At 65.1% G+C, this 27513-nt stretch overlaps 2 protein-coding genes across 4 annotated transcripts in view; one reads left to right on the forward strand and one right to left on the reverse strand.

Moving 5' to 3' along the window:
* RADIL (Rap associating with DIL domain) overlaps positions 1–15460 on the forward strand; it is a 49066-nt gene extending 33606 nt beyond the window's left edge. Inside the window, exons 3-15 of one of the 2 annotated variants that reach the window (XM_037057898.1) lie at positions 1411–1634; positions 2657–3265; positions 4128–4165; positions 5090–5250; positions 7551–7663; positions 7909–8146; positions 8926–9098; positions 11499–11649; positions 12597–12787; positions 12950–13283; positions 14236–14363; positions 14651–14790; positions 15156–15336. In XM_037057898.1, the coding sequence (XP_036913793.1) occupies positions 1411–1634; positions 2657–3265; positions 4128–4165; positions 5090–5250; positions 7551–7663; positions 7909–8146; positions 8926–9098; positions 11499–11649; positions 12597–12787; positions 12950–13283; positions 14236–14363; positions 14651–14790; positions 15156–15261 (2606 nt within the window). In that variant the 3' untranslated portion in view covers positions 15262–15336. Of the gene's footprint in view, positions 1–1410; positions 1635–2656; positions 3266–4127; positions 4166–5089; positions 5251–7550; positions 7664–7908; positions 8147–8925; positions 9099–11498; positions 11650–12596; positions 12788–12949; positions 13284–14235; positions 14364–14650; positions 14791–15155 lie in introns of both variants that reach the window. The other variant, XM_037057899.1, reaches the window with a different exon arrangement.
* AP5Z1 (adaptor related protein complex 5 subunit zeta 1) lies at positions 1–27472 on the reverse strand. 2 transcript variants are annotated; one of them, XR_005068185.1, is made up of 18 exons: positions 27327–27472; positions 24759–24896; positions 24365–24551; positions 23788–23929; positions 23429–23541; positions 22867–23035; positions 22416–22547; positions 22118–22155; positions 21868–22030; positions 21264–21442; positions 20439–20581; positions 19976–20116; positions 19321–19432; positions 19071–19168; positions 18516–18648; positions 18231–18445; positions 17580–18029; positions 1–13 (listed from the first exon to the last, which is right to left on the reverse strand). XR_005068185.1 is itself a non-coding variant. In XM_037057901.1 (17 exons), the coding sequence occupies exons 1-17, from the start codon at positions 27368–27370 to the stop codon at positions 17759–17761; spliced, it is 2418 nt and encodes an 805-aa protein (XP_036913796.1). In that variant the 5' UTR covers positions 27371–27472; the 3' UTR covers positions 17454–17758. The 2 variants fall into 2 exon arrangements, 1 of the variants encoding a protein (XP_036913796.1); XM_037057901.1 differs by lacking the exon at positions 1–13 and having other exon boundaries at positions 17454–18029.
* Positions 27473–27513: the final 41 nt, after the last annotated feature.

Consider the following 27513-nt stretch of genomic DNA (forward strand, 5'->3'; position numbering starts at 1 on the left):
GCAGTGTGGCTGCCTGAGAGCCCCAGGATTTCCAGAAAGTGGGTCTGGGGCACATCCCGTCTTGCAGTACTGTCCCTGGTACAGGACAAGCTTGGGCGCTAGAACACTGTTTGGTATGGCCCCGTGTTTGTGCAATGGCGCCGGAAGCCCTGGGGTCTGCCCGTCTGAGGAGAGTAGTGGTCGGACAGGGCTTATTCCCCCTGCTTTCCCTGCTCCCCCTGCCCTGCCTGCTTCCTCTCCGCCCCCCACCATGCACCCCCACCCCCACCTGCCCCTCCTGCTCCTTGCCCCCATGCTCCCACCTGGCCCGCTCCCGCCTCCGGGCCCCCCTGCCCAGCTCGCTCCCTCCCGCTAGTTGCTGGCCTGCTCCGAAGCAGGCAGGGAGCGGCAGCTGCGTGCACTTGCGCTGCGGCTCAGCCTCCTGCCTCCTGCAGCGGGGCCCTGTGGGCTGCGGACAGAGGACGAGCAGGCTTCCTTCTGGAAGGGCAGGTCAATCGTAGCGCTTGCTGGCTCCATCCAGTGCCTGGTAAGGCGGCGCCTGGGCCCCCACTCTCCTGCCCCACGCGGGTCCTCTGGATTTGGTTTGATTTCCTATGGAGCAGTTGTAGGGAGGGCTGCTGCAGGGGGGGTGTGGGGGTGGGAGGAGGGGGCTCAGGAGGAAGGCGCTGGGGCCAGGAGGGGCTGGTGGTGGGAGGCTGGAGCTCTTGGGTTCAGATGGCTTCTCAGCTTCCCTGTAGAATTAGTGCAAAACGGTGCTTCTAGGATGGATAAGACTGTCTTTCCTGGGGTTCGAGCGCGCATGCGTGTGCGTGTGTGTGTGTGTGTGTGCGTGCACGCACGCCCGCGTGCTCTGACTGGGCACGGCCTCGGGAAGGAGCAGCGAGCTGTCCTAGGCGACCGCTGGCTCAGAGGGCGGCTTTTCCGCTTCCTCTCGGAGAACAGGGCTCAGAGCTCCCATTGCATCAGTCACAGCATGACGCACGCACACAGGAGTGCATGCACACAGGAGCACACGCACCAGTGGGCCGGCAGGATGGGCCAGGTGCTGGGCAGGGCCCTGGGCTGAGGTGGCGCCTGCACTGTGACCCAGCAGTGGTCGACACTGTGCCGGGTTTGCCGCCCCGAGGGGAGGGTCACGGGGCTGGCAGCTGTGCCCTGGGCGCTCCTGCAGGTGCCTCCGGACAAGAGAGCTGGCAGCTGCCCTGCTACCTCCCTGCTGCCCGGCTCCAGGGGCTATTGGAAGTGCCTGGCCTGGGCAGGTGGGGTTGGTGGGTGGAGCCTGCGGTCTCTCCCAGCCAGGCCTGTGGCCTCTGAGCTGGTGTGAAAGGAGCTTCCTGAGATTGGAGTGCCGAAGGGCCCTGGGGGGCCTCCCCTGGCTCTGGCTGTTTACCCTACCGGCCCCCCTTTCAGGGATAAACGCCCAAGCCCGGAGGCTGCAGCGGAATCGTGCCAAGGGAACCCCAGCCCCGGCCGTGGAGGGTGCCCGGAGCGCCCCTGAACCCCGGCTGCGCCGCTCGGCCAGCGAGACCAGCCTGAGCCCTGCTGCCACCCAGGAGCCTGGCCCGGACACCATGCGCCACTCCCTCTACGAGTCGCCCCACCTGCTCCTTCTGCAGGGCTACAGCCAGCAACACGTGAGTGGCGCCCCCACCCCACGCCTGCCCCCCCCCACCTGGTAACCTGGGCAGGAGGCTGGCATGTGTCCTCAGAGTAAAGGCCTCTTGCTGTTGGCTAAGTCAGCCGTGAGCTCCTGTCGCTCTGGCCACGATGGGCTATGGCAGCGGGGTGGCTGGGGGCCACCAGGTTGGGCCAGTCCTAGACTCTGGGGAAGGGCTCTTCAGTCCTCATCTTCCAGAGCATTCTCTGTCCAGCTTACGGGAGGAAGCCCAGGGAGAGGGCTGTGTGAGGAGGGCTGCCCAGCTCCTCACTACGCACCCCAGCAGGGTACTGGGTGCCCTTCACAGGGGACTGTCCGTTACCGTCCTCACTGTGTCTAGGGCCACTTCCTGCCCTGGCTTTGGGGGTTGGGGCTCAGGTCTACGTCCTCTCTCATGACAGTGGGTGCCTGGTGGAGCGCTGCCCCCTCAGGGCACAGGGAAGGCCTCCTGCCCCACCCCGGGGATGTCGCGGCTGGAAGGGCCTGGTCCGAGCCACAGCACCTGGTGGCTGCCCACAGACACCCGCTGTCCCCTCGATGTCTCATTCGCTCCTGTCCTCCTCACTGAGTGCCCTCCACCCTGAGCCAGCTCCAGGGCACACTTGGTGACACAGGGGCTCTGGGGCTTGGGCCCCAGGTGGCCCTGCCTTGGCTGTGCAGGGCAGCCAGGGAGGCGCTTCCACACCTCTACTTGGAGCTGGGGGGTGGGGTGGGGAGCTCGGCCTGTGTCTGTGTCCAGGATGCCTGGGTCTGGCCTCTGCGTCCCATGCTGGGACCTCCCTGGGTTTCTGGCTGGCCATCCAGCTGCCCTGGGAAAGCTCCTCCCAGGGCAAGGTGGTCCCCCATGTGGGACAGGCCGGGGCACGCAGCCAGTTGGGACGGGAGTGTCCCAGGACAGGGAAAGTCAGGGGCAGCAGTCCTAGGTCCCAGGCATGGGCACCGTGGACACTGCTGCTCACCGGGTGGCATCCAACCCTAAGGTTGGTGTCTGCCTTCCAGGACAGCCTGGTGTACGTGCTCAACCGGGAGCGGCACACGGTGGGCCAGAGGACGCCCTCCAGCAAGCCCAGCATCAGCCTCTCAGCCCCCGACATCCTGCCCCTGCACTGCACCCTCCGCCGGCTGCAGCCCTCAGGCCGAGAGCAGCCCCGCGGCCTGCTGGTCCTGGAGCCCATCCCCGGGGCTCCTGTTGCAGTCAACTTCTCGGAGGTGGGTGGCCAGACGGTGGTGCTGAGCCACGGCGACCTGCTGTCCCTGGGCCTCTACTACCTGCTGCTCTTCAAGGACCCGGCGCAGGCCCAGCCGCTGCCCGCCCAGGCCCTGGCCCGCCTCCGGGCCCTGCCGCACAGCTGCAGGATGTGTGGGGCCCCGCTGCGGACCCCGGGCGCCTCCCGGCCCCAACCCCTGCGCCTGGAGTTTGAGCCCGACGTGGAGGACGCATTGCTGCGGCGCATCATGACGCTGGTCGAGCCGGGCAGCGACGACCACAAGCTGACGCCTGCCTTCCTCCTCTGCCTGTGCATCCAGCACTCGGCCACGCGCCTCCCACAGGGCTCCTTCGGGCAGCTCCTGCTCAAGATTGCCCGGCTGATCCGCGAGACCGTCTGGGTCAGTCTCAGCCTCAGGTGGGGGGCGGGGGGGCATGGCAGGGCTGTGGTGGTAGGGGGCCTGTTCGGAGGCCTTCCTCTGGCTGTGAGCCAGCCTCCTGGGCCTGTCCACACCTCCAGTCTGGGGCACCACTGGGCCATGGCTTTGTGAGCTCTGGCCCTGTGTCCTCCCCACGGCCCGGCCTGGCCCCACCATGTGCCCAGGAACACAGTGCCCTGGGCCTGAGCCTCCACGGGGCCTGGGCACTCTGTGCTTCCTGCTGGGAATAGGTTGACCCCTGCCGACCCCCCATAGCAGAGCCCTTGTCGGGTTGGTGTTGGGGCCCAGGACTGAAGGTCAACTTCTGTGCGTGGCAAACCCGCCCTCCAGGACCAGGCTCCTGCACCGCAGCCCGAACACCGTGGGGCACTGAGCACCCCGGCCCCACCCACTACGTGCCTCTCCTGGAAAGTGGCGCCCTTGAGGGCAGACCCTGAGCCCCTGTGGGGACCAGTAAATGCTTTTGCGAATGCACACGCACAGTGTCACCGGCTCATTCACTGTGGTGATGTGTGTGATAAGTGTCAGCAGAACCTCCATTCTGGCCTTAGTGAGCGTTTGGCCGAGCCATATGTTTCTGAGAAGGCCGGGTGTCATGTGAACCAGACAGCAGTGAGGCCGTCCCATGGGGTGAAGCAGGCTGACCGCGTTCTGCAGAGGCACGGGAGACCACCACCCGAGGGGACACTGTGCGTCCTGGCTGGAGTGCGTGGTGCAGAGCACGAGGCCACATTGCCGTGTGGACGCGGTGGCATGCGTTTGCTGGTGTCCTCCCCGAGGCTTCCTGTGCGCTCACGTTTGCCTTTCTCCTCTGTGCCTGCAGGGGAAAACCAAAGAGCTAGCGGAGAAGCAGGCGCAGCTGTAAGTGTCCCGTCCCCGCCCCGCCCCTTGCGCTTGCAGCTCGTCCCCAGTTCCCACGGAGTATCACCCACGAGCTGCAGACACCACTGGGCTGGCACTGGGCCCTGTCACACTGTCCTTCCGTCTCTGGGTGGCCATTGTTACTTCTCTAATCACTGCCCAGGAAGCGCTGTGTTTGCGAGGTTTCCCGAGCATCGTGCCTGGGACAGACGGGTTGGGCCCCCTCCGAAGTCGCCTCCCTCCCCCCACACACCCTCGTTGCTCCTGACGAGGGGACTGACCCTTAGCGATGACAGCCTCCCCAACAGCGTGAGGGCCCTCCCACATCTGCCTTCACGGAGGGTGCCATTTCTATCTCATGCACTCCTGGGGCCTGGGAAACCACAACGGTGAAGACATACGTGTTCTGTGACCCACCCGTCCCCACCTTGAGGGGACACTGTGGAGAAGTGCCCCCGCATGGAGGGCAGGGGCCTGCCCTGAGGCCTGGTTGTGAGCACAAAAGTTGGAGGCAACCGTATGCCTGATGCTTGGCAGGGGACAGACACGGAGGACAGCAGGGCCTGGTCTGCCCCAGACAGGCCCCCCAGGGCCTTGTTCTCCAGGACCCTGGTCACCTGTCACCAGGGTCCCTGACCTGGGCCCCCGTGTGTGCACACCCACCTGCACACACACTCTAACAACAGGGGCAGGTGGGACAACGACCGACTTGGCTGAGAGCCCTTGGCTGACCGAGGCGGCCCCTCCCACGCAGGTCTGTGGACGTGCCTCCGCTGTCGGCGTCAGACATATTCCGTGTCTTCCTCCCACTCCCTGGCCTCGCAGGGGTGGGCTGCTGCAGTGTGGTCCCGTTGGCGCCCCACTGAGACGCGCGTGCTTTGTGAGACGGGGTCCCCGAGTCACGCCGCCTCTCTGTCTCGGCAGCCAGGAGCCCCTGTCCCCGGCCAGCTTTGCCCTGGCTGGCCTGCTCCCCGACCTGCAGCACGTCCTGGTGTGGATGGCCAACGCCATTGAGCTGCTGTACTTCATCCAGCAGCAGGGCCCCGTCTACATGCAGAGCTTGGAACAGGAGCTGGACATCACGGGTAGGGCTCTCGCGGAGCTCCCGGGGGCTGAGCGTGGTCGGCGTGGCCGGCGGGGCTGTCTGGCAGGGCTGTCTGGGAGGGCTTCATGTGGGAGGCAGCATTTGGCTGCGCCCAGAGGCCCGTGTGGGCCTTCAGTGGGCATGCACCTGGCAAGAGTTGCACAGGGTCTGGAGAGGCGTGACGGCCCCTGGGACGGGGTCAGGAAGGAGCGGCAGGACTGTCCTGCAGTGGGGGCGGGTGTGACAGCCGAGCACCTGGGGCAGGGGCCACAGCCACTTGTGGACGAGCTCGGGTTTGTCCATACAGCCTCTTGCTCCACCGCGGCAAAGACAAAGCCTTTCACGTCCTTCTCTCCTGTTTGCGGGACCTCAGCTTCTTCCGGGGTCCTGAGGAGACAGCGCCTGGTGGCCTTGCCTCTGGGGGCCCAGACTGCAGCTGTGAGGTGTGCTCAGGGCAGGAAGCCAGGGGGTTGCCGGGGCTCTGCGTGGGCCAGTCAGCTGGACGTCTGCGTGTGCTCAGCTGTGTCTTCTGGGAGGAAAGAACCTGACAGAACAGCTCCCAGGCCTGCATCTCCAGCCCATTTCCCCGGGTGGGCACTGTGAGAGGCCTTACACCTCCCAGGACAGGGCCACTGCCCTCTGTGCACAAGGCCTGTGTCTGAGGTGGCCTGTCTTCTGGTTCCCCGGCCTGGGACATGTGCAGCTGCCCTGCCGAGTCTGGGGAGCCAGGGTGCCTCCTGTGAGGCCTCGAGTCCCCTCGAAGACCCCAGCCCCAAGGGCCAGTGTTGCTGCTGTAGCACCTGGGGGGCGAGGCTCTGCTGGACTTGGCCTTGGCCAGGGAGCGCTGGGGCCTCTGGCCCGTCTCCACGTGCACACAGTCCTGAGCGACGCTGGGAGCTGGGGTGTGCGCTCAGGGAGCCCCGTTAATTCTGGCTCCAGAAGAGCCAGGCGGGCGATGCCCCCATGACTTTAGGCCCAGTGTACACAGGAGGGTGGCCTTTTGGAGAGGCAGCGGTTCGGGGGCCCCTCTGTGCGGCTGAGCGTGCTGCGTGGACACCCACGGCCGGCTGCTTCTCCTGGGTGGGCGGCACTGCTCGCCTAGTGGCTGCCTCCGGTCTCAGGGGCAAGTTGTTGTTGGTCGGGGGGCCTGATGTCACGTCACCCAGTGGATGCTGGGAGAGGGTCCGCTCTGTCAGCCCCGGGACCACGCTGGCAGCAGGAAGGCCGCAGCAGAGCCAAGCAGCGCAGAGACTGGGCAGGCACTGGAGAGCTCGAAGAAAAACCTCATCAGCCAGAGGGCGAAGGGGAGGCTTGGCCAGCGGGCGGCCTCCTGACCTCCAGCAGGAAATGTCTGTGGGGAGATTCTGAAACCAGGGGTGTCCTGTCCTGAACGCTGGGCAAACCGCTTTCCCACTCCCCAGATGGTCTTTCTGTCTGAAGCTCTCGTCCAGGAGACCTCGTTGGTTCGTGCGGGCAGACGAAAGGTTGGCCCAGCCCAGGGCGGGGCTTATTTTACCCATTTGAAGTCCTCCTGCAAGTCTCTGAGACCCTCTCTCAGCCCCTGTAGCTTTCTGGGTCCTCAGGTTTTGGGGGTCCTCCAGTGCTGGGCCTTGGGTGCAAGCGTGCGAGGGAGGGGGGAGGGAGGCTGCAGGCAAAGGCTTGAAAAGGCTCGGTGGGGGCGGGGTCCCTCGGCAGCTCCAGCCTCGCAGGTGCCCCGCTCCAGGAGGTTTTAAACGACTCAGAGGGGCCCTGGGGGCATCTGCTGGGAGCCTGCCTTGCTGTCCCTCCTTGTGCCATCTCTTCCCCACTGGGCCCTGGGCCCACAAGAGGATGACTGTCTGCTTTTGGCCAGATTGGCCCCATAGCTGCCTGCGGGTTGGTGCCCTGCCCCACAGCCCGGCCCTGCGCTGAGAGGCAGGGTGGCTGGGCTTCTTGGCTCTGTCTGCCCTTCTGGTCTGTGTGTGTTCAGGCAGGCGTCTGGCTTTGGGTCCAGGCAGTTCCTGGGGAGTGAGCCTTCCGTGGGCTGAGGGGCAGGAGCCCTGCTCCAAGGGGAAGAGCCTTAAACAGCAACACAGAGAAACAGCGGCTGTCCAGAGTTGGGCAGGGCTTGTCCAGCGGTGGGGAGGCCCAGCCGAGGCCCGGCAGACCCAGCGCCGCCCTCCAGCCCTGAGCGCTTCTTCCCCGACTGCTGCATGTCCTGCTCAGGGCAGCAGCGGGTGGGCAGGCAGAGCCGTGTCTTCACCCCGCTCCCTAGGAGGCCTGGCCGTCCCCTCGCTCACCCGGTGCCTCTGCGCCCCACAGGCTCGAAGGAGTCCCTGTTCTCCTGTGCGCTGTCGGCCAGCGAGGAGGCCATGGCGGAGCTGGAGGAGGTGGTGCTGCACGCCTTCCAGCAGTGCGTGTACTACGTCTCCAAGGTGCCGTACGCCTGCCTCCCTGAGCACGCTCGGGGCCTGGAGGGAGCTGTACACCCTCCCCCCGCCCGGCCCCAGAGGGTGGCAGCCCCGTGCCCAGTCCTCCTGTGTGCCTCCAGGGTCTTCTGGAGTCCCTCCACCCCCAGGCAGCTGTAGTGGGAGCCCCGGGGCTCACTGTGTTCACAGAAGCCCCGAGGCCTGCGCCTCAGGCCCCTCCAACTGCTGCTGTGTCTCCCTCTCGCCCCCAGTCCCTGTACGTCTGCCTCCCAGCCCTGCTGGAGTGCCCCCCGTTCCAGACGGAGCCCCGGGAGAGCTGGTGCCCGGCACCCCAGCTGCCCGAGGAGCTGCGCCGCGTCGTGTCCATCTACCAGGGCACCCTGGACCTCCTGCGGCAGTGCCAGGTGCACCCCGAGGTCACCTCCCAGGTGCTGGCCTACCTCTTCTTCTTCTCCAGCACGCTGCTCTTCAACCAGCTCCTGGACAAGGGTGAGGGCCCGGGCTGGGCCGCAGGCATCCTCACTGGGGTGGCTGGCTAAGCCCTCGTGATGGCTCCTGAGGATGCTGGGCACTGGGCTGTGGCCAGGGGTTTCCAGCCTTGGGGGTCTGTGCTGGTGCCGTGGGGGCTGCAGGCAGAGGCCGTGGAGTATGGGTGTTGCAGAGCACGTTCCCATAGGGACAGAGGCTCGGTCAGTGTTGGCACCAGGCCCCTCAGTCCTCTCCTGGTCCCCGAGGTCCCCAGAGCCCCTGTGGGAGAGGAGGGAACAGGCTCAGAGGAGCAGGGTGACCTTTGACCCCACCTCCCTGCTGCCCAAACCTGGCACTGCGGACACTGCCCTGCTGTCCTGCCCAGGGGCCGCGGGGTGCTGCTGGGGCATGTAACTGCGGGGGCATGTACCCAACACATGCATGTCGTGGCTGTGGACTTCCCTGGCTGGGGTGGGGCCACAGGGCAGGACCAGGGTGGGAGCAAGGGGGCTTGGCTGGCAACTTGGACCTTGTCCCTGTGCACTTGGGATGCAGTGACTGTCATAGCCCCTCCCTGCTGCCTTCAGCCCTGCCTCCCAGGCTTAACCCCCTGCCCCCCACCCAGCTAGCAGGGCCTACAAGCAGGTGAGTGACTTAGAGCCCATGTGATGTCTCCCATCGGTCCTCTGAGGCCCGGAGCAGGGATGGACAGGCACAGGGGGACAGCTGGGGCCTCCGGTGGGCAGCGGACCTGGTCTAGAGGAGCAGCCTGGGCCTCACAGCCCTGCCCCCCTCCCCAGGCCCCTCTCTGAGTTGCTTTCACTGGCCCCGAGGCGTCCAGGCCTGCGCCCGCCTGCAGCAGCTCCTGGAGTGGACCAGGGGCGCCGGCTTCGGGGAGGCCGGGGGGCACTTCTTCCGGAAGCTTTCCTGCACCCTCAACCTGCTGGCCACTCCCCGCGCCCAGCTCATCCAGGTAGGAGAGGCTTGGAGAGCCGGGCAGGCGGTGTGGGGGTGGGGGTGAGGGTGGGGGAGCCACGGGCCAAGCTGGCCCTGGGGCCTGACTGCAGGGCCTCAGAGGACTTGAGAGCCGCTCCTGCCTGTAGGTGGGGAAGTGCCCCCAGTGTCCCAGGATGTGACCCCACGAGGCGGGGGCTGTGCAGAGGTGATGGGAGCTAAGAGCCTGAGATGGGGAGATTGCCCTGGGGCAGCCCACGGGCTCAGTGTGGCCACAGGAGTCCTTCGAAGTGGAAGAGGGTCGGAGATATGCAACAGAAGGGGAAAGAGGGGCCCGGCCCACTGCGGTGGAGCCAGGTGCCTTGGGACAAGGACTGCGGTGGCCTCTGGGAGCCGGGGACAGCCCTCCGCTGGAGGCCGGCCCAGAGACAGGGGTGGCCCTGCGCCTGTGAGGGGCTATGCTCTGGCTGTGCGGTTGGACAGCGTGGGCCTTGCCTGGGGCCTCAGGAGCGCGTAGTAGCCTTGCTGGCCTGGGTTCTGGCCGATGCAACCCCAGAACCTCAGGCGTGCATCCCTGTTGCTCCAGCTGCTACGTTATGGTCATCTGTCACCACAGCTACGGGGACTAATATGCCACCTCACCCTCCCTCACCAGCTGCCGGCACAATTGTCACAGATGATCTAATGAAACCAGCCCGGCCGTGTTCCCTTCCTGTTCAGCATAACCCCACTGTGCCCAGGAGTGATGGGGGGAGCATTTCAGGGCAGTCTGGGAGGGACGTGCGGGCCAAGTCGGCAGTGCGGCCAGCGTGGCATGGTGTTCCCGAGGAGAGAATGGACTTTCAGCCTGGTGTGAAAACCAGAGCGGGCCACCTTTACCCAGACAGCTTCGCGGGTGTGCCCACTGCTGCTGCCTCCTGGGTGCCGTGAAGCATGGACGGACTGACTGCGCCTCTCATTTCTGCCCCACGGCGCACCGCACCGGGAGACCCGGCTGGGACCTCTGCTTCGTGGCAGCTCAGCTGGGGGTCACGCGGCCAGCGTGTCTTCGAGCCAAGATTCCACGCTGGTCTGGGAGCCACTGGCCTTCCAGCAGACGCTGAGAACCCATCCCATGCTGGGGTCTACAACTTCCTCAAGTGCCCTTTCGAAAGCCATTGTACGTTATTTATTATAAAAGTGAAACACGATTCACTTGAGCAAAGCCAGACAGCGGGGATGTTTGGGTATGGACCACAGGCTGAACGCGTGGACAGGCATAGAAGCAAGGCAAAGCTTTTGACCTGCCTAAGCCATTCAGACACAGAAAACACAGTGGAGATCGAAGATAATACTTTGGCAGCTGGAAGCAGAGTGTGAGTAGGAACTGCCTTTGCAGACCTGAGAAGAGTGACTCCTGAGACATACCCCAGTTCACCAAGAAGCTGCTGGGAGGGTCAGGCGTCGTGGGCACTGGGTGCCTCTGGAAGCCCAGCCCAGGCCGGCTAAGGTGGGGCCAGAGCAGCGGACGCTGCCCAGCAGGCGCGGCAGCTCAGGGCGAGCCTGCCTCGGGCTGAGAACACCACACGGAGGCGAGTGCTCCAAGGCCCCAGAGAGCTCCTGAAGCAATGGGGGCTGAGGGGGGCGGCTGTGCAGAGAGGGAGCCACGACGCTGCTGCTTTTCCTCGGGGGGCCTCTGCCTCATCCGGAGGCAGGATCTGCGACTGGAAGTCCAGGCTTTGTCCGGACGGGGCCAGGCTGGGGCAGAGACCAGACAGCCTCGGCCATCTTATGGGCTAGGGACACAAATGTAAGATGTTTGAAGTGCCTGAAACGCCTGGCAGCTTCCCCCTGTGCCACGTGACACAATTTTGAAGCTGCAGGGCACGGAACAGGAGAGACGTTAACACGGAGCAAAGGCTCTGAAAACCGGCCTGGAATGGGCAGGAATTTGACTGCCACTGGTCCGCAGCGGTCGGTGACGATGCACACATGCGCACCAGACTCACCGGTGCAGCCACAGCAGTGCTAACAGGCAAAAGGATAGCCTTCCGTGTGCGTGTCTGACAGCAGAGAAGGCTGGGAGTGACGATTGTGGAGCGAGAGAAAGAAAGCAAATCGAACCCAAGGCATGTGGAAAGAAGGATGGGATAGAGGACAACCAAAATTGGTGACAAACATGCGGCAGAGAACAGCTGAAAGCCGAACTGATTCTCTGCAAAGTTATTTGAACAGTTGGATGAATGTTTAATAAAAGCAATAGGGCCAAGAGTTTATTGTTTGAGAAATTTACTAAAAGTGGGGAAACGCAAATTGCCGATGTAAAGAATGCAGAAGGGGAATCACTCAGACCCCGTGTTAAAAATGAATTGTAACAGCTCTGTCTCAGCGAGGTGGGGGAAACCGGAAACGACAGTAAGAGCACCCCCTTGTCCCCCAGATGAGCTGGGCAGACCTGCGGGCCGCCTTCCCCGCCCTGAGCCCCGCGCAGCTGCACCGGCTCCTGACTCAGCACCAGTTGGCCTCCGCCGTGGGCCCCGTGAGTGCCTGGGAGCCGGCTGCCCAGGACCGCCCCGACGCCTTCAAGTCAGGTAGGCCCCTCCTCCGGCAGGACCCTGCTGGGGGCAGGGGTAGCTTCCCTGGGGCCTGATCCTCGGAGGAGCCCACAGAGCGTCTGGTGCCTCCGCCCTGCACCCTCTTCCTCCTCGGATGCCCAGCCCTGCCCCCCCGCCCCGGGACAGCCACAGGCAGAGGTCAGGGAGCCCATACTTCATGGCTGAGTGCTGAGCTCTGGGCTCAGGTTGGAGGTACTTCCTGCCCCTCGGGAAGCCTGAGGATGGGGCCTCACCCATCCCACCGCCCACCAGGAGGAGAGCGGAGCCAGCCTGCTGGGTGCCTCTGTGCCGTCCGAGGGGAACACTCCCAACACCACGGCCATGCATGTTCACACACACACGCATGGATGTGGACACACACATATGTATTTCCATGGGTCAGACCTGCACCTCTCTCCATTAGAATTATGCACAGCATGTCACAGCACACACAGCAGTGGGAACGAAAGGATGCGGAGGTCAAGGGCACTGCGGGGCTGCAGACTGAGGGGCTCACGCAGAGACCCCTCCGGGCAGGACCACAGGCTCCACAGGACAGGGTCTGTTCTCATTTTCTGGCTCACTGACAAGGCCTGTGCTGGGAGCAGAGCCTTCTTGCTGGCTGGAGGGCACCCACGTTCAAGTACACAGGCCACGATGCACCCGGCAGCCTGGTCCTGGGTGCTGTGGGGGTGCGGTCAGCCTGGGCCGGGGGAGGCCAGGTATCAGCTCAGGGCTGCAGACTTATGGGCTAGCAGCTCAGCTCCCAGGCAGAGTGGCGGGTCCCAGAAGGGACCGGAGTGCAGCTGGGACTGGTCTCCCTAGTCTGGGTCCCCCTCCACTGTCCTTGGCAGGCCAGCCTGCTTGTTCCCTGGTCCCCCAGTGTCAGGAGGGGTGGGTGGCCTCCTGGCCAGGAGGCCAAGCAGTCCTCATCCCACCCGCAGAGGAAGTCCTGGAGTCCTATGAGAACCCCCCACCCATCGTCTTGCCGAGCGAGGGCTTCCAGGTGGACCTGGAGGCCGACCGCCTGGACGACGGCATCTACCAGCACCTTCTGTACCTGCGCCACTTCCTGTGGGGCCTGCAGAGCAAGCCCAGCCCTGGCGGCGGGACGCCCCCGCCCCAGGGCCCTGAGGTACCGCTGAGCCGCTGGCCTGTGGCTCTGGCTTGGATGGTGGGGTGAACCCAGGGCCTGGCTGCTTGCCCTGGGGAAGAGGGAGGGACAGCTGGGGGCCCAGTGCCTCCCCCACTGTGCCAGGAGCTGGAGCTTGGGGCCTGAGCTCTTTCTCTCCCACAGGGCCCGCACCACCCCAGCCCGGAGGGGCACCCTGAGGGCCAGAGCTGCCCCCTCACTCCCCGGGGCCCCAGTAGGGGAGCTCGGGAAGGCGGCCCGGCGCACCCTCTCCACTCACCCAGGGTTCCGAGGGCACAGGGCCCTCCAGAAAGGCAGCTGGGCCGGGGGAGCCGCGGGGGCCCCCTGCACACAGACTCCTCCTGCCTGCTCACGCCTCCCAGCACCCCACTTGAGCCCATCCTCCCCGACTGGCTCCACCCCAGTGGCTCCTGCGGGAAAGCGTCCCTGGACGGGAAGAGGGACGGACCAGGTGGCCTCCGAGGGGCGACTCCAGAAGGTGAGAGCTGTCTCCTGGTTCCCACCTGCGCCAGCCCTGGTCCTGGTGGCGTGTGCTCCGCCCTAGGTGCTCTGTTCCTGCCTGTGGAGGCCTGCAGGCTTCTGGGGGCCGACGGGGCAGCTAGGGCAGCCGGCCTGACACAGGCTCCTGGGCACTCAGAGCTGCTGCTTCACACAGGGCAGAGGGAGGGACTGCACAGCTGGCCTGGGCTGGGCGCTAGAGACGCAGGGGCCAGGGACCTGGGGCAGGGGGAGGGGAAGTGTGGGGAGGCGGGGCTCACACGCACAGGCATGTGAACAGTGAGTGAGGCTACAGGCTGTGAGGGTAGTGCCCCCCCCACCAACCCTGTCAGCCAGGCCTGGCCCTAAATGGGAGCTCAGCGTGTGTCCTGACCCAAGTCCTTGGTGTTCCTGCGGAGTTTGGAGTGTGTTCTGAGAGCAGCCGTCACCTGGGCGGTTGCTGAGGCTGGCCACCTGGGTGTGGGGTGGGGATGGGTGGGGATGACCACTGACCTCGTGGAGAAAACACAGGGCTCTCAGGGTGGGAGTGGGGTCTGCAGGGGGCAGCCTCCCTGGGGGCCTGGCGCTGGGCCAGGAGCCTGGAGCTTTCCATCAGCAGGTCAGACACTGGGGGAGGGACAGCAGTGGAGTCACCCGCTACAGGTGCGACAGGAGAGGGAAGGGGGGTCAGGGGGCATCTGTGGATGGAAGAGGGAGGGTGGATGCTGGGGAAGACTGGGGCATGCCCTCAGCAGGGGCCCCTGACAGCCCGTGGAAACAGCCAGTCTCTGAGAGGGGGTTCTCAGGTGCCCCTTCCAGGCACATGGGGGTGTCACCTGCAAACAGGCCCCACGGAGGTCTGGGAGCTGACCCGCTGTCCCAGGGTCCTGGACTCTGGGCGCAGGCTGCCACAGGCCCTCACCTGCTCCTTTCTTTGCCTACCCCCCCTCCAGGAGACTGCGTGGCTTCCGAGGATGAGCCCCCTCCGGCTCCCTCCAATACCCACGACTTTTGCTCCGTTTTCCTGGTGGAGCTGGAGCGAGGCCCCTCCGGGCTGGGGATGGGCCTGATTGATGGGCTGGTGAGTGGCCCCGGGGCTCCCGTCACTGGTGGAGGAGACCGGAACTGGGACGGGGACATGGTGGGTGTCTCCCTGGAGTGGATTGTGAACGGAGGGAGAGGGGCCTGCTGGAGCCCTGCCCTGGCCTGATGTTGCCTCCGTCCCCGGGCCTGTGTGTCCGTCCTGGGCCTGAGGATGGTGTGGTGTCCAGTGATGTGCTCGCAGACAGGCTGACGGCCTGGCCCCGCCAGCCAGCCTCCCCACTGAGGCCGAGGGCGGGGCTGAGGTGGCCATCTGTGTCCCCACAGCACACGCCCCTGGGCGCCCCTGGCCTGTACGTCCAGACCCTGCTCCCAGGCAGCCCTGCAGCTGCCGAGGGCCACCTGTCCCTGGGAGACCGCATCCTGGAGGTGAACGGCAGCAGCCTGACCGGGGTCAGCTACCTGAGGTACCCCTACCACCCCCGACACTCACACCGAGGCCCGGGCGGTGGAGCCACTGGGTAGCCCGGGCCAGGCTGGCCTGCAGGAGTCTGGCTCAGGCTAACCCTGAGAGGTCCCGTCATCACCCCGCCCGAGAGATGAGGAAGTGGCAGCCAAGCCCCCCACCCAACTCTCTGTGGCCACCGCCCTCCCTTCCCTCCCCTCTCTCCCACCAGAGGCCAAGCCCCTTTGGGTGGGGGCTGGGCCCTCACACAGCCCCATGCCCTGGGGATCCCTGAGGTGGAGGATTGGGTCCCCTTCTCTGGACACCTCCAGGAGGCTCCCTCCCTCGGAGCCAGCACAGCCTGTCCTTACCCCTTGCTGGTTCCAGAGCTGTGGACCTGATCCGCCACGGAGGGAAGAAGATGAGGTTCCTAGTGGCCAAGTCCAACGAGGAGATAGCCAAGAAGATCCGCTTCCGGTCGCCCCCGCCCTAGGGGCCCGGGAGTTCCGCAGCTGCTCCCGAGCAGGTGCGCCCCCTTCAGGGCACCAGCTGCCCCACCCCTGTGGATAATGTATATCTGAGTGTATATTTTATTTATATGACAGATAACACTAAGTTGTGATGTTTGTTCCAGAGCTTTTATGTTGGAAAATTTTAATGAAGACAATAGGTTCAATAAACTATCTTTCGTATTCTTGGCAGTGCATGGAGCTGGGGTGGGTGCCATGCTGGGCGCCCCCAGGGCCCAGGGCCTGTGGAGTGGGGGGCGGGGGCACCGCAGGACTTAACCCCTGCCAGCTAGTGTGGAAGAGACCCTGGGGGGACTCGGGGGCGTGGGGGTGGCAGGGCAGCTTTAACTAACTGTCCGCCCTCCCCCTGCCTGGGAGCAAGGTGCAGCAGGGATGCGCCGGGCGGCTGGCCCCCGGGGAGGGCAGCGTGCAGGCTGCTTCTGGGACCTGCAGGCTCGGCACAGCACCCCAGCAGTGGCCTCGAGTCCCCGGAGGGTTACAAAGGGAGGGCGGTGACCCACTGCAGTTCCTGGGCCCCTTCCCTCTCTGACCACGGCAGCCCCTGCGCGGCCCTGACACCAGGCCGATAGTCTGTGGGTGACCAGCTGACCAGTGGACCGGGCAGGGCCAGCAGCAGGGCTGTGTTGCTGCTGCAGTGACAGGGGCTGTGGTCACCTGCCTCCCTGTGGGCTGCGCATCTTCAGCAGGTTCATCAGCTGGTGGCCTTTGTCCTCCTGGCAGTGCAAGGAGCTCACGGCGGGTCTTTGGGGCCAGGGTCCTCATCTTTGACAGGATCAGAGACCCTGGGGAGGAGGAGGTCCGGCCAGTCAGCTGCAGAGGCAGCCCCTGGGGGGCAAGGGTTTTGGTGGAGCCCCTAACAGTGTCCTGGTGGGTCCCAAGCCCTGGGCCCACGCCGCCCCCTGGCGGGCACAGAAGAGAAGTGCATGGGCGGCGGCGGGTCAGTGTTTGGCCCCAGAACCCCCTCGCCGGGTCGAGGCCTCCCACGGCCTTGTCCCCCAAGGCCGGATCAGTGCGATCAGTGCGTTTTCAAAGGCGCTGTAAATGTGTGCTTGCTCCCGGGAGACAGGAAATGCTACGGCCCCCAACGGCGTTCAGAGAGGGCACGAGTTCAGGGAGGCCGGCGACGGGAACTGTCGGTCTTGTCCCTCACTGCGGCGCTCTGTGGTCGAGGACAGCGTGACCCCATCGAGATGCTGCGACCTCCAGAGCCGAGTGGGGACCCCACAGAACCCTGATAAACACATCCCCTACCGCAGGCCCTGGTCGCTAGTCCCGAGGGCCAAGCAGGGTGGAGGTGAGCTGGGGAGGGCGGCGGGCGGGGTCTGGGGCGGGGTCAAGATGTCATCGGCACGCCCACCTGAGGGGGCACACGGGCCAGGGGCGGAGCCTGTGGGGGGCGGGATGCAGCGAGGGGCCGGCCCACAGTGGGCAGTGGGGGTGCGGCTCGAGGTTCAAGGAGCAGTAGCACCACCTGGTGGCCGACGAGCTCATCTGCGAGCCGGTCGCGGACTTGAATGGAAGTGGTGGGAAGCGCTGGGGCTGCAGCAGTTTCTCGCCCCACCAACCAAGCAGGCCTTCGAGCGAGTGTCTCCCCGCTGAGGATAATCCCAGAGCGAACCTGGATTTATCCTGGGTAATGCTCCGAGCGGCAGGTGTCGAGGCCGCTGGGAGCCCTGACTGTGGAGGCTCCTGCCTGGTAGGCCTGCCTCTCTCTCTTAACGGTGCAGGCAGACCAAGGTGACCACACCCACAGCCCAGCCAACTGGACCCCCCCCTCCCCCCGGGGGCCCCAGCCCAGGCGCCTGAGCTGTTCAGGAGCTAGGAAGGTGCATGAAGGAGCACACTGACCAAACGCACCTCCCCCGTGCCCCCCAGCTGTTCCCTCTGGGGGGTCACATGGAGTCCTTCCTGACTTTGGCATCAGCAATCCGCCACTCCCGGAACACCCGCACACGGGCTGAACCAGGTCCACCCTTACGCACATGGGACTGCGTGGGAAGGAGTGACTCCAGGTATCCCGCAGGCCAGGCAAGCGTCCCTTTTATCAGGGGTGCCCCCCAGATCGAAGCAGCAGGGGGCTGTCTGCTGGCTGCCCCCAGCCCTCCCGACCCTGGAGCTGGCCCTCTCCCCTGGGGCAAAAGGGAACAGTCTTGCCTTGTCCACACAGAAACTTCCAGAGCAGATTTATTTTGGTGGAATCTCTCCCTGCAGCTCTGATCCAGCCTCACAGGGCTAGGGCCACATGTCAGGGCTGCCTCTCTGCAGGGCTCAGCATGGTCACCAGGGGAGGGTTCTGAGACAGACACCCACAGGATGAGACGAGATGGCCAAAGCAGCACCCAGGCGCTGGCACCCACGGGGCCTCCTGGGCTCGGCCCCTCCTGGTTTCCTCTCTGACCGTTGAAGCGCTTGCTGGCCCTGATACCAAACTCTTGGTCTTGCCCCAGCCAGCGCCGTCCCTCACCCTGGCAGGAGGCCCGCCTCCCTCTCCACCAGCCGGCTGACCGTGCGCAGGGCCAGCGGCAGGGCTGTGTTGGTGTCTCGGTGGTAGCGGGGCTCGGCCGTCTCCGTGCTGGGCGTGAGCACAAACTGGGCCACGCTGGGCATCTTCAGCAGGTTCAGCAGCTCGGTGGCCCGCCTGCCTATGGCTCCTGCGTCCTCCCTGCAGCCCAGGGAGCCCACGGCCGGGCCCTGGGCCAGGGTCCTCATCTTTGACAGGAACAGAGAGACCCTGGGGCGAGAGGTCCCCGAGGTCAGCTGCGGACACAGCCCTGGCAGGGGCTTCGGCTTGGAGAGGTGAGGAGGCAGAGCCCACACAGCACAGGCCACCCGCACGCTTCCGGGATCCCGTGTGCGGACGCCGGGCCCCCGCCTCTGGGACTGGGTCCCCACGGGAAGCGGGCAGGCCCCCTCCCTGCACCCCGGCCTGTACCTGGGGATCAGGTCTTGGCTGCGGGAGGCCAGCTTGGTAAGCGTGGTCATCAGTGTGGCGATGAGCTGTGGGGGGCACTTGGGAAGGGTGGCCGAGGGGCGGGACTGGGTGACCTCGAACAGCAGGGCCTCCAGGGCTTCGAAGAACTTGTTAATCAGGTCCACGGTGCAGCGCCGGTCCCAGCTCACTGCCAGGTACTCACCGACGGCCCACACCTGTGGGGACGGTACCTCAGCCCCAACCAGGACTGCCGGGCCCAGTGGGGGATGGGCAGCCCAGGCTTACCACCGACGTGAGCACGTGCCCACCACCATGCACGCCGCTGCCGCCGCCCACGAACTCCAGGAGCTCCTTCGCCAGCTCCACCACCAGGGAGGGGTGCCGCTTGCACAGGACCAGAAACTGGGAGCTCAGCACCCTGCCCGGAGAGGACACTGGTGGGCCACAGACTGGCCCTAGAGACCCCAGCCCTGCACCCAGCCCAGGACAAGGGCCAGGAGGCAGGAGGAGGACGGGAAAGCCTCTGAGCACCGGGTGGACGGAAGGACGGCTCCGGCCCCTAAAGGAGCCTCTTGCCCCACCGGGGAGGCAGCAGGGACAGCTCTGTCCTCGGTCCTCGTCCTCTGAGTGGGGTGCAAGCGTTAGGCTTTCAGAAAGGGAGACTGATGGTCTGCAAGGCTCTGGGGCAGAGGGATCTGTAAAGCGCCTGGGCTGGGCCTGGGGACAGCGCTGGGGTGGCAGCACTGTAGCAGCTGGAGGGACAGCGGGGGTGTGAAGGGGTCAGTGGGACTGGTGGGTGGTGGGGGTGAGGCCCCCCGGTGGCCGACAGCAGGCAGGCACCTGTGCACGCAGGCTTCGTAGCCTGGGACTGGGTACAGCGCGTCACTTCTCTCCAGGAGCAGCTGTGCCAGCTGGTTGGTCAGGGCCCCGTCTGCGAACTGGGGTCAAGAGCGAGGGACAGACTCAGCCCCCCATCCCCCACCCCGGGAACACCTCCTGCTGCGCTCTGTCCAGTCCTAGCTGACAGAGGGCTCTGGCCCTGCTGTGGGGGTGTGACACCCTGGGGATGGGGCCCGGGCAGTGGGCTCACCTGGCCCACCGCCGAGAAGAACACCTGGAGCAGGGTGGGCACCGCTTCGGCACACTGGAGCACCCGGGCACAGCCGGCCATGGGCTGCAGCAGCTGGTGGAGGGGCGCCAACCTGGGGACACAGGCCGCTAAGCACCATGCCCCACCTGGTGCCCGGGGCCACGCTCTGAACATGCAGACCTGTCACCCCACGGGCTGGTGCCTGCAGGAACACGGGGGCCCCAGTGGCACGGCCTGGACCCAGCCCCAGCACCACCAGCACGCGTGCCCGCATTGCAGGAGGCTGCCTGCCCCCGCACAGCCTATGCGCCAGGGCCTGCTTCTGCGCTGGGCCTCTCGCCCCTCAGGAAGACCCTGCTGACCGGCACCGGGGAGCTGGTGTGGGGCTAGGGCAGAGGCTTTGCTCCAGTCCTGGGTCTCCTCTCCTACTACAGGTGCAGGCCTCAGTTTCTCCATCTGTAGGATGGAGTCGCCAGGGTGCCCACCTCACAGGGTTATGAGGACTGGCCCGTGGAACAGAGAGCTGAGTGCCAAGCAGGGTGGCCACTGCCTATGGGCCTGGGGTGACAGCGACGGTCCCTCCAGGTAAGAAGGCACTAGGCACCGGGAAGGACAGGACACCAGGGCTCTGTCCACACAGCCTTAGGGACCCCACCTCTCCATGGTCCCACTGGCCTTGGTGCGCAGAAGATGCTGGAAGAGAGCCTGGAACTGCGGGTCCCGGAAGGCCTCCAGGCAGCTGGGGACCCGGATGGAGGCGTCCCAGAGCGGCCTGTCCGACACAGCTGGCGATGACCTGGGAGTGGAGCAGCACCGAGGCCCGGCTCAGATGTGGCTCCCGCACCGGCCACCAGGGCTGGACACGGCTTGGCCCTCACAGGCACCCACTGGTCACGGAAAGCCAGGAGCAGGTGTCACCCTGACATCACAGCGCCCTGGCCCAGTGGGGCGACCAGAAAGGGCTGGGGGCCGCAGTTGACAGAGGACGGGGGCACTCTGGTCGGCTGGCTCTGCAGGGTGCAGAGGGGCAGGGGCGGCGCGAGGAGGGCAGGGCCGTGGCTGGCCGCTGGGGACGGGGGAGGGGAGGGACACAGGGCAGGGCCCGGGCGCGTGCCCACCTGAGCTGCAGGTCCAAGGCCGCGGTCAGACACGGCAGGTCCAGCAGCGCGTGCAGCATCTCTGCGGCCGTGCTGGCGTCCACCAGTGACGGGAGGAGCGCTGCGACCTCGGCGGTCAGGGGCGGGCTGTTCCAGGCCAGGAGCTGTGGGGACAGGCAGGGCGGCTCAGTTGGGCCCCAGGAGGCTGTCTGTGGGTCCTGAGGCTCGGGGGCACGGCTGTGGCTGGCCACAGAGGGGGCCGGCCGGTCACATCCTTGTCACTGCTGTCCCAGGGGTGCTGCCCTCGTCAGGGGTCAGTCCGGCCCGGCCTCTTCCTACGTCACTGGGATCTGGGGGTCGGGAAGTGCCCCTTCCATGGCCGCCTTTCACGAGTCTTCCTGCTCCTGCGTCATTTTGTCCTTTTGCACCGACAATACCACCGTCTCCTTCCCATCCCCGTGACCGTTTCTCTGGTGAGGGGTGGAATCTCCAGTGATTCTGAAAATGCCACGCAGAGACCGCCAGTCACAGAGGACACATCGAACGCCGGTGGCACCAAAGGGCCGAGCACACAGCTGGGCCGCGGGCGGCGCTCTGGGCAGGCGTGAGAACCAGGCCGGTGTCAGACCTTCCCAGGAGGGGCAGCAGGGGCTGTGCACGGCGGCAATGGGGTACCTGTGACGGAAGGACACCGGGGCCCCGCCCCTCACCCTCCACCTGCACCCCAGGCTGCCCTGGCCGAGACCTGGGGTGACTGGGCCCGAGGCCCAGGGACGAGATGGGGACGCTGTGCTCCCCACCCAGGCACCCCAGCCCCCGTTCCAGCCGGGAGACGAGCGAGCGTGCCTTGAAGAGGCTGGGGAAGCTCAGTCTGAGAATGCCGAGGTTTCTGCCAAACAGGGAGAGGTTGTCCCTGCAGAACCGGACGAACTCGAAGGCCAGCGTCGGGCTGTGGAAGAACTCGGAGGGGATCCGGGTGAATGCGTGCTGGCAGATGGCTTCTGCGTCCACGGCCGCTGCCTCCCCTGAAAGGCCCAGGCCATCGTGAGGACACCGGGCGCTGTGAGCGCCACCCGGGGTCTCGGGCCCGCCCCCGCGGCCCGCGTGTCTCTAGGACTCCAGCCGCTCCAACATGTCCGCTGGCACCAGACAACACGCACAGAGCTGTGTCCCCCCTCCTCAGTGGTGGCGGCTGTGGAACACCCCTCTAAGGTGCTGGTGGACTGTGATGGCAAAGCGCGTTCTGAGCAACATCGAGTCGGTGACATCTTAACTCACGACACAAATTGTTTTGGAGCCACCACGACCCAGTGCTAACTGTCCGTCAGAGAAATGCCACCCACAAGCAAAGGGAGGGGGGTCCCGGGGAGAGCGAAGCCGCCCTGGCCGCGACTGCATGTTTTCCCCTCGGCCCGGCAGCCCCATGACTGAGCGAGACCCCCAGGCTCACCGTGGTCCAGGAAGAACTGGGCGATGGGCAGCAGCGCCCGCGCCCAGGCGGGGTCCGCGCACAGCCGAGCGTGCAGGGCCTTCAGGCCGGAGAGCGTGCGGTACAGGAAGGAGGGCTCCTGCCTGCAGAGCACGCCCAGCACCAGCACGGCCTCCACCAGGCACTGCGGGGAGCCAGGCCTCGGTTGGTGGCGGGGGTGGGTCCCGGTGGGTCCCGCCCCACTACCCGCCCCCGCCTTGCGGGCACTCACGGCTTTCTGCAGGTCTGCGTCCCCCTTCCGCAGGGCTCCTAGGGAAGGGAGGAAGGGGACTGGTCTGTGCGCCAGCCCTGAGCTGGCGGGACAGAGGGCGCCCTGTGGTCGGGAAACTGGAGGAGTGGGCGGTGGGCCACCCACTGAGAGCAGAGGGACAGGGCAGGCGTGGCTGGTGCTGGGGACACAGCCCCGAAGAGGCGGTAGTGGGTTCTGTCCAATGCTGCCCCCCCAAAAGAGCCACCAGCCCGGCCCCCCGAGAAGCGGCCCTGCATCAGCGGGACGGCCGGGCACTCACGCCGGGTGCTCTGCTCGAGGAGCCGCTGGCAGTACTCGAAGGCCTTCTCCCGCAGCTGCTCCTGGGGCGGCAGCGGGTGGCTGGCGGCGGACAGCACGGACAGCGTGGAGCCCTCCAGCTCCGACCGGTCGTCTGCAAGAGAGGACAGAGCCGCCCAGTGGGGTGGGGCCCAGAGGACGTCCCAGGAGCCACCGCGGCAGTCACCCCAGGCTCCAGGCCCCACGCCCGGGGTGGCCCCACCCAGACACCCACCCCTTGGGGACGCCCTCAGTGTGGCTGAGGCTTCTGCCCCGCAGGTCCGGAGGAGAAGGGGCTCAGGGTGGCTGCCTGAAGGAGCTGCCCCGGATGGCCCTCTGACCACTCCGCATGTCCTGGGAGGGCCTGCTGGTGCCAGTGGCGGCACAGTCCAGGTGGCCCACACCTCCCAGGGGCCGCCACCGCCGGGTCCCACCTGCGTCCGGGGTGCCTGGGCCTTCAGGGCCACTGTACAGCAGCCAGGCGCGCAGCATGGAGAAGGCCTGCACGTTCAGCCACTGGTCCTCCGTGAAGCGCTGGCCCACGGACAGCACTGTGAAGAAGTCGGTGGCCAGGGCCCCGTCGACCTCGGTGACAGGACCCGGCTGCAGGAGGAAAGGGAGCGCGGGTGGCACTGGGCGGGGGCAGGGCTGAGGCTGGGAAGGCCGAGGGGCTCACCCAACCTTGGCCTTCTAGGACTAGGGGCACCCACCCTTGGCAAGATGTGTGAACGCCAGCATCCGCCAGACAAGTGACCCTCACCAGCCGGTCTGGCCCTCAACTGACTCACAGAGTGTTGAGGACCAGGGAGCTGTGACCCTCTGTGACCCCAAGCTCTGCCTGCACCGCCCCCCACCGGGTGGAGACAGGAAAGAAGGGCCCTTCTGGGACCAGGCAGGTCGAAAGGCAGGATAGGAAGAGTCTACAGGACCCTGCAGGCCAGGCTGGCTGAGGTGGCCCAGGGACCCCCCCAGGGCCAGGGAGCCCCTCCACCTCACCTGCCGGGCCCTGGGTGCAGAGAAGAAGCCCCCCGGGGAGGGCGCTGGGCCCTGCTGGAGGCCGGCATAGCGGAGCCAGTCTCCCAGCCTCCTGTTGAGCAGGTTGACCTGGTCTGTGATGGGGGAGGGGACAGCGCCATGGGAAACTGGGCCAGCCCCATGGACTTGAGCTGCCCAGTGCCCAGGTCTTTCTGGAAAACGGCAGCTCCCAACAGAGTTCTGCACCCCCACACCCACTCAGACACACAGCCCCTGTCCTACTGCCCCCCCCCCCCCCCCCCCCCCCCCCCCCCCCCCCCCCCCCGCCGCCGTGGGCTCGTCCTGGTTCTGCAACCCAGGCCTCTCAGGAAGGCGGGTACCTTCGTGGAGGGTGCCTGGGGCGAGGCTGATGACCTTGGACACGACCGGGAGGAGGGGCCGCAGACTCGGCCCCTCGGGCTGCCGGCTTTCGAGGACTCTGAAGACACGCTGGCCCACACTGCTGACCTGCGCTCTGTCCCCCTACAAGTTAAACACAGGTTGGGCAGGAGGGAAAGGCCAACATGCCCAAGTGCCTGAGCGACAGGTCATTTGCCTGAAAACATCTGGAAAGGGGACCCGTTAACGTCATTAATGCTATAATGCCACCTCTTCCAGACGTCTAGGAGCGTCACCCGAGCAGCCCAGGCTCCAGAGCCTGGGTTAGCCTTCACGGCATCCTGGCTACTTCCCCAGGGACCCAGGGAAAGGAAAGACAGAAAGGGTGAGGGGCGGGGTTTCTGCTCAGTCCAGATGCATCGGAGCGTGGGCTCCACCAAGGTGGCCAGCCATGCAGACCGGTGACCGAGGGGAGCCCACCCACATGGGGACCGCACACCAGCAAGCTGCTTCTCCTGGGGCCCCAGGGCAGGCCACCAAGGGCAGGGTGGCCAGCCTGAGCAGTGACAGTCATGCTACCTGGGCCAAGAGCACGGAGGCCACCAGGCTCAGCTGCCGTGTATTCTGGATGCGGTCCCAGGGCAGGTGCAGGCTGTTGCTGGGCGCCATCTCTCTCAGGACAGCAGCACAGAGAAGCTGAAGCTGCTCGGGGCTCGCGGGCTGCAGCAGCGTGGTCTGCAGCAGGTCCACACACGTCCTCTCCAGCCTGGGCGACCAGACCACAAAGGGCACATGCCATGTCACACCGTGGCAAGAGCACTCGGCCCCCAGCGCTGCCCTCTGACCTCAGGGAAGCAGCCTGGTCCCTTGGGCAGGTGGAGAGAACTTTCATATTTGAGGACCGTCTGCAGCGGTTTGAGTGGACAGACGAGAACGCCACCTGCTGGGCACACCCAAAGACCACATCACTCACTTCCTGTTATATTTGGTGGCCGCGACGATGAGGAAAAGCCTCCGCAGGGCCTGGGTGGCGTCAGGCCCCGAGTCCTCCTTCTGCAGCAGCTGGCTCACCCGGGAACAGAACTTCGCCAGCTCCTCGGCTTGGATCTCCCTGAACCAAGGGGACGTTGTCAGCAGCCTGGCATCGAGAGACCGTGCTGGGGGCACTGAGTGCTGCCCTGAGCTACAAGGGTGGTTCTCGGACGCGGGGAAAATCCCTCTGAGCAGAGAGAGACCCGGATGTCACGGGAAGAAGGCAGTTCTGCCGTCCCCACGCCTCTCATGACAAACCAGCTGACGGGTTGTTCGACCCAGTCCCTCTCCCTGGGGCTCCGCTGGACATCATCACCCCCATATATGACGACAATAAACCTTGACGGAGACTCCACACATTCTGGTTTCCTTCCAGGGGTGGAAGAGCTAAGACGGGTCAAGTTTAGGAGTCAAAACTTAACCTGCAGTAAGTGGCTCTTTGAGATTCGTTCAGGGAGCCTTGACTTTCTGGGGACTGAGAGTTAAACCTAACAGGTCAAAGGGCAAAGGCTATGACACACTGCAAGGCTAGCCTGTCACAGTGCCTGACTCTAATACCTAATTCACATACTATCTAAAAACGCCCACGTTCTGAGCACTGGCAACAGGCAACCTGCTGAAGGGTCTCTTAATGGAAACTGTTTGTAGGTTTCTGTTCCAGTCCCAAAGGCAAGAAAAAATGACATGCCAGTGAGCCAGTATATTGGGGACTTCCGGGGGGCTCTTGGCAGCTGAGCCCTGCCACATGTCCACCCAGAGCCGTGGCTGGAGTCCACTCAGTCCCTTTTCAACTGATCAGATGTGTGAGCTCAGGACTCTTGAACTGAGACAGGCAGGATGTCCCTGGCCTTTGACACTGACAAGGTATGACAAACACCCAAAGATGGGGCCCTAGGGAAGCTTTGTACTTGAAGGCTGGCAGACAAATCCCAGTGGATTCGCCTCCACCCCTCACCTCCCTTCCAGACCCTTCCTCCAGAGGCCTGGTCCGGGTCTGTTTCCAACTGGGGTGATGATGATACTGAGGGAGAAGCTACTGGGCTGCTTCGGGATTACAACGGAGAATCTTTCCCAAACGGTGCTACGCCTCACCCCCCACCAGCCCCTTCCAGTGCGGTCTCCAAAGCACAGGATTCCTTCTAAACGGCCGATCTGTGCCACCCCTTCCATAGCTCCCCGTTGCTCTCAAACCCAAACTCCTGCAGCCACCTGCAAGGTTTCTGGGACCCTGGCCCCACCTTATGTCCCTGGAAGCCACCAAGTCCCTCCCTCCTGCTTCTGACCCTCCCCCTGAAATACTCATGCTCAGCTTCGGATGAGCTCTGCAGTCCTCCTGGAAACCTCCCAGGCCTTGCTGCACGCCCCTTCCCCATATCCGAAAGCCACTTCCGTCACCTCTTCTCAGCTTACAAGAGATATTTCTGATAACTTTCCTCCCCTTGCTTTCCATCTTTGAAAGATTTGGATACTAAAATTCACTCCCAAAACATAGCAATACGAAGTGATGACCTGATAGCTAGTAACTTCCCCCAAATCCTAGGTGGCAGAAACTGTGTAAATATCACTCACGCCATTCATCCAGCTGTCTGCCTAAGACAGAGTCACAGGAGGAAGAGTTCAGTGAGAGGCCATTCCTTCCGCCTTTCAGTCCACAAATACACGACCTGAAGTAGGAGGTGACCCAGGAAACTCAACGGAGGCCTGAGTGGTTCTCAGTTCTCATGTGTCTGTTCGTGAGACCTCTGTGGCGTGTCACGTGCCGAGTGAGGTGCGAGTGTTTAAAGAGGTCTATTGGTATTTCCATTTACTACAGCCCCCAAACTCAAGTGGACTTGGATTGAAATGTGGGACCCTGAACTGCCACGTTGGGGCTTGAATTTTGGAGCGCCTGCCCAACACCGAAGGAAAGGCAGGCTCCGCTGGCTTATCGGGAGAGGGTGCTGGAGATCCATAGAGCACTCCCCAGAGATTTCAAGGGTTATGTGACCACAGCAGATTTGTACCCTCTTCACAGTCCGTAGAACCCAACCTGCATTCAAGAAGATCTCTCCACTAGAATCACAGCAGCCTCAGCCAATCGGCATCTTTCCCATCTGCTGGTCCAGCACAGAACCCAATTTTCTTCTCTTGCCCCAGACAACACCCAGCTCCCGAGCTGGGCACCCACGCCTCGCCACGGCTCCATGCCCACCGGCCTCTCCCTGGCTTTGTGCCCTTGATCTTGGTGCAGCCGAGTCGCAGCTAACAGCTTCCGGCTACACTGCTTCTAAACCAGCAATCGGCGGGAACCCGACCCCTCTGCATTCCCACTCATCCTCAGGACGCTGCTCGGGCGCCACCTCCTCCGGGACCGGCTACACCCTCCCCGGAGCTCGCCTCTCCGAGCCTGGGCGGCGAGGCCTCCCCGTCCCCCAGGTGTCTAAAGCGGGGCCAGACGCGCTCTTCCGGGTCGTCGCGCCCTGCCCCCTTTGAGACCCCCACCAGGCGCCCCGAAGAAATGCGCGGGCACCTGGCCTGGCGGAGCAAACTCTCCGCTGCCGCCGAGAACATCATGCCTCCGCCGCCGCCTAGAGACGCGGCCCGGGCGCCCCAGCCTCTGGCGACTCCACAAGCCCCGCAGGTAGCGGGTCCGGCTTCCGGGTGTAGTCACGTGCCGCGTCACGTGGGCAGGACTGACAGGCCGCCGACCAATGGGA

This window comes from Sturnira hondurensis, unplaced genomic scaffold (assembly GCF_014824575.4).
Source record: "Sturnira hondurensis isolate 20B ecotype Veracruz unplaced genomic scaffold, ASM1482457v3 Scaffold0009733, whole genome shotgun sequence".
NCBI classification, from domain to species: Eukaryota; Metazoa; Chordata; class Mammalia; order Chiroptera; family Phyllostomidae; genus Sturnira; species Sturnira hondurensis.

Coding starts and splice junctions, on each gene's coding strand:
- AP5Z1 (XM_037057901.1), bottom strand. CDS start 27,370: ATGATGTTCTCGGCGGCAGCGGAGAGTTTGCTCCGCCAGGCCAG. Junction 22,031..22,117: donor ACGCAGACCTGCAGAAAGCC/GTGAGTGCCCGC, acceptor GGCTCCCCGCAG/TGCCTGGTGGAGGCCGTGCT. Junction 19,433..19,975: donor GCCAGTGGGACCATGGAGAG/GTGGGGTCCCTA, acceptor CTGTGTCCCCAG/GTTGGCGCCCCTCCACCAGC.